Genomic DNA, 4,141 nt, shown 5'->3' with positions numbered 1-4,141 from the left:
TATTGCTAGTATATAAAGACACATTCTGATTCGTAACCTGTAACTTTCCGAATTTATTGATTAGTTCTAAGTTTTCTGAGTCATATTTAAATTTTAAAAAATATATGTAATATTACTTCAAATGCAAATAGAGTCAGTTTTACTTCCTCATGCCCAATTTGGGTGTTTTTCTTTAAAAAAAAACACCTATTTTTACTATAATTGCTCTGGCTGGAGCTTCCCGTAATATATTAAATAAAGTGGTGAGTGGCCAGAGGGATTGCATGATTGGCTGCACAGCGCCTGAGATGGGAAAGGCTCCTTGCACTCGCGAGAGCTGAGATGCTGTCCCTGCTGCCCTAGCACGTGGCTGCAGGTACCTGACATGGGAGGAATGTTGTGAACAGCGTCATCTGTACATGCAAGGGATTACTCCTGCCGCTGTTGAGATAGAAAAGTAATTGCACTCTTACTAAACCTCAGTACTCAGTGTCACTGCTACTTGTATTGACCTGTGAGCACAGGTACCCTTGAGCAGGAATAGATGGTCCCGTCCTGGATCTCAGTCTGTCCATTATTAGCTACAAGACATCACGCAATGAGGTTTGCTCATCTGAAACTGTGGGTGATAATTCATGGAGGTTCGTTTTGCAGCTCTAGCATGATGCTGCACATGGTATGCAATCGGTATATGACTTCCTATGTCAGGAATACTGTATGGTAAAAGAAAACACAATATGGGATTTAAGAGGTACCGATTTATTAAGGAATGTGTAAGATTCCCTGCATCCAGGGAGAGGTTACAAAGTGATTGTGAAAAGAAGAAATAGGATAGAAACTATGCATATATGATTATGAAGACATTGATCAATTGCAGAAACCTATTAAAAAGTTATGAAGATGAATTACTTAGAAGGAGCAAGAGAGTCTGACTTGAGAATCAAAGCAAGAACATGACTCCATATCGAGGATGCAGGAAGCTGGCAAATGATCCATGGCATGATCATGGGAGAGAGAGAACTGAGGGAAGTCCTCTACATTGCATCACACGCCTCTGAGTGGGCTGATGCATAACAGAAATAGTGGTGGTGGTATGCTGGCTGTCTTCGAAGTCGAGGAAGTGAAATTGTCCACATGGCAAGTCAGTTCACAGAGGGTGTTATTTCCAGTTGGTGGTTCTTGGGGAAGACAATCAGCAGCAGCAGGGACGGCAGCAGCTGGACACACAGCATGGGCGGCAGCAACTGGACACACAGCATGGACGGCAGCAACAGCTAGACCCGCAGCAGGGGCGGCAGCAGCTGGACACACAGCAGGGGCGGCAGCAGCAGCTAGACCCACAGCATGGGCGGCAGCAAGGCTGGCAGCAGCTGGACACACAGCAGGGGCGGCAGCAAGGCTGACAGCAGCTGGACACACAGCAGGAGCGGCAGCAGCAGCTAGACCCACAGTATGGGCGGCAGCAGCTGGACACACAGCAGGGGCGGCAGCAGCTGGACCCACAACAGCTGGATCCACAGCAGCTGGGCTGGCAGCAAGGGGAGCAGCACATGGTGTCGGGTGTGGAGGGTGAGTTTGTGTTCAGAGGTGAGTTTCTCAGATTCTGATGACCCCTTCCTCTCTGGAACTTTTATACCCGAGGCCCAAAATGTTGGCACCAATGGCCTGGGTTTTCCTTGTTCTTATTTACACTTTTAGTGTAGTCACTTGGGAAATTTTGAAGAGGAAGTTGTTCCCTAAGTGTAATTAATCTCTTCCAAATAAGCTCGTAATCTGTTTTTTAACTGAGAATAACTCATAGGAACCTTTTTATGGGTAAATAAGAAATGGCCACATTGTGAGCATGTGACCTGCTTCATAATCGGGTGGGTCCTCTGACCCATAGAGTCCTGCTGCCTGGGCAGGTCGCAGTGGTTGGTGGGTTTATGCCTAGTCTGCTTATTCCAGAGTGATTTAGGTGACTGACTGCACACTGTCTCTCTTTTTGTCATTAATGTAGTAATTAGATCAGGAAAGATGATACCTGAAGTATCTTTGAGTATGAACATGTTCAAAAGTTTTTATGGCTTAACATTCATCTTAAAAAGTGCTCAAATATACGGTTTCCAACTTGGTAAATTGTTATTCATTTTCAACGTGATAAAAGATCTCAAAGTGAAGATAGCCATGTCACTGTGGTTGAGAGATGGACTCTCACCCCCATCCCCTTCAAATTATAGCGCTCACTCATCCCCAAAGGTCATGAGTTAAGGCTGTTCTTAAACTTTATATGAATGAAATAATATAGAATTGGCCACCTTCTCTTTACGTGATGATTGTGAGACCCAGCTTCCTTATCTGAGCGTCCACGCTCCTGGGCCTCCTGCATCTCTTGCTCATCGGGATTCTTGTGACCAGACAGTCAGACGGCATTGCAGAGCAGCTCCTACTCTCATTAGACACCTTGTCCCTGATAGGCCTGCTGCAGCATCGCATTCCCTTCACTCTGATCTTTGGCATGTGTTTCCTCGTGGGATGCTTTCTGACAAAGGACAGCATTTCCCTGTTGACTGCATGAATTTTATGATGTGCATTTTCCCCCAAGGCCCTTGTCACTAAGCTTGAAAATGGAGCTTGATTTGTAAGATGAAGTTCAGAGTTGTTTCTCACAATATTCTAGATGTTGTCAGATTCTGGTTTAGTGGAATGAGTTATCCTTATCCTGTATAGTATATGGCCATATCATTCTCATTACTTGTGACTATGCTATTCTATAAGGTGCTTCTGGTTTGCCTTATGCATTTTCTAAACTAAATTGCCACCAAGATTGTGCATCTATTTACCTCTTGCTTATAGCTTTCTATTGTGAAAGTAGAATGCAACATATTTTGGTTAAGGGAATTAAACTCATATGGAAGAGTCCCCAATTCCTGTTCTGGCACTCACTAGCTGTATGTTTTGGGGCTAAAGATAGAATATACTTAAACCAACTCGTGAATTGTTTCTCAATATACTTTGTGATCTCTTACAAACATATCTTCATTTTTCAGCTACCATCTTACATATATGTCTGCCAGTGGATTAATCTAGAAGTGTTTTCTTTCTCTTTCCCCCCTATATTACTGGATCAGACTGTCTATAGTCAAATACCTTTTTAAGAGTCTACAATTCTTATATTTTCAAGGGATGTTATATTACAAATGTGTTCATCACCCTTATTATTTATAGAGAATTGTTTTTCTTCTCTTCCTCAATAATCTAAGAGTGTCTCTTTTGGTAATCTTTGAATCCCCGAGTTAATGCAAACTAACCTCCATTTACAAATTAAAACATTAAAATGAAGGTATTACTGAGAAATCATGGCACATCCATGGAGAGTTTAGTGCTCATCTCAATGACTAAAAAATATTTAATACATGGGTGGTCATTTTCAGCACAATTCCATGTGACTTCTTCAACCCTACTTGATTATAATGTATGAACAGGGACTACTTAAACTTCAATGATTGATGGCCCCAATGGCAGCTTTTATGACAGATGGAGAATTTTTACAGCAACAAATGGAAAACTTTTGGTCTGCAGAGTCAGTGGAAAGAGGAAATATTTTCAATGAAAAGAACTGTGATTAGTACAATGTGTGTGTGTGTGTGTGTGTGTGTGTGTGTGTGTGTGTGTGTGTGTGTTTATGTGTGTGTAATTTTGTATGGGGGATGGTCGATGGCCTCAGAAAACTATGTTTATTGGCTACTTTCAAAGGGTGAAAGGCCTGATTGATTTATCTCATCCCTGGAAGAAGCATGATAGGAAGATAAAGGCATTTGGAGAAGAATCGTGTCCATGGAGATGGTGTGTCAGCAGAAGGTGCTTCCTCTTTGTGTGTCTCATCAATGCTCCCCAGAGAGCATCCACCACTTAGGAAGCTCTGGACAAGTACAAGTTGGTATAATTCGTCCGTCCAGGTCCTCAGGCACACCGTACTTACCCAGAGGCATGAACAAAGTAGCCATAGTGGCAGGGATTGAGGCAGATGTGGACCCACCACACAGGTTCCCTCTCCCCACAGCTGCCTCTGCTGGATGTGCTATGGCCAGAAGTCGAGACAAGAGGTGAGTTGGTATTGATAACATCATTTATGAAAACTAACCACTCCAAATGGACCCAAGTGTTCCACCTCGGATCACTT

General features: G+C 43.0%; 1 protein-coding gene across 1 annotated transcript; it reads right to left on the bottom strand.

Annotated features, from left to right (window-relative positions):
- Positions 1 to 1,171: 1,171 nt before the first annotated feature.
- LOC118732261 (keratin-associated protein 4-11-like) lies at positions 1,172 to 1,864 on the bottom strand. Its single transcript, XM_045570786.1, has one exon. The coding sequence runs from the start codon at positions 1,529 to 1,531 to the stop codon at positions 1,172 to 1,174; it is 360 nt and encodes a 119-aa protein (XP_045426742.1). The 5' UTR covers positions 1,532 to 1,864.
- Positions 1,865 to 4,141: the final 2,277 nt, after the last annotated feature.

The sequence above is a fragment of the Pipistrellus kuhlii genome, unplaced genomic scaffold, assembly GCF_014108245.1.
Source record: "Pipistrellus kuhlii isolate mPipKuh1 unplaced genomic scaffold, mPipKuh1.p scaffold_m20_p_37, whole genome shotgun sequence".
Lineage (NCBI taxonomy): Eukaryota > Metazoa > Chordata > Mammalia > Chiroptera > Vespertilionidae > Pipistrellus > Pipistrellus kuhlii.
Note: the sequence above shows the minus strand (reverse complement) of the source record. Positions and strands in the feature narration are given on the sequence as shown.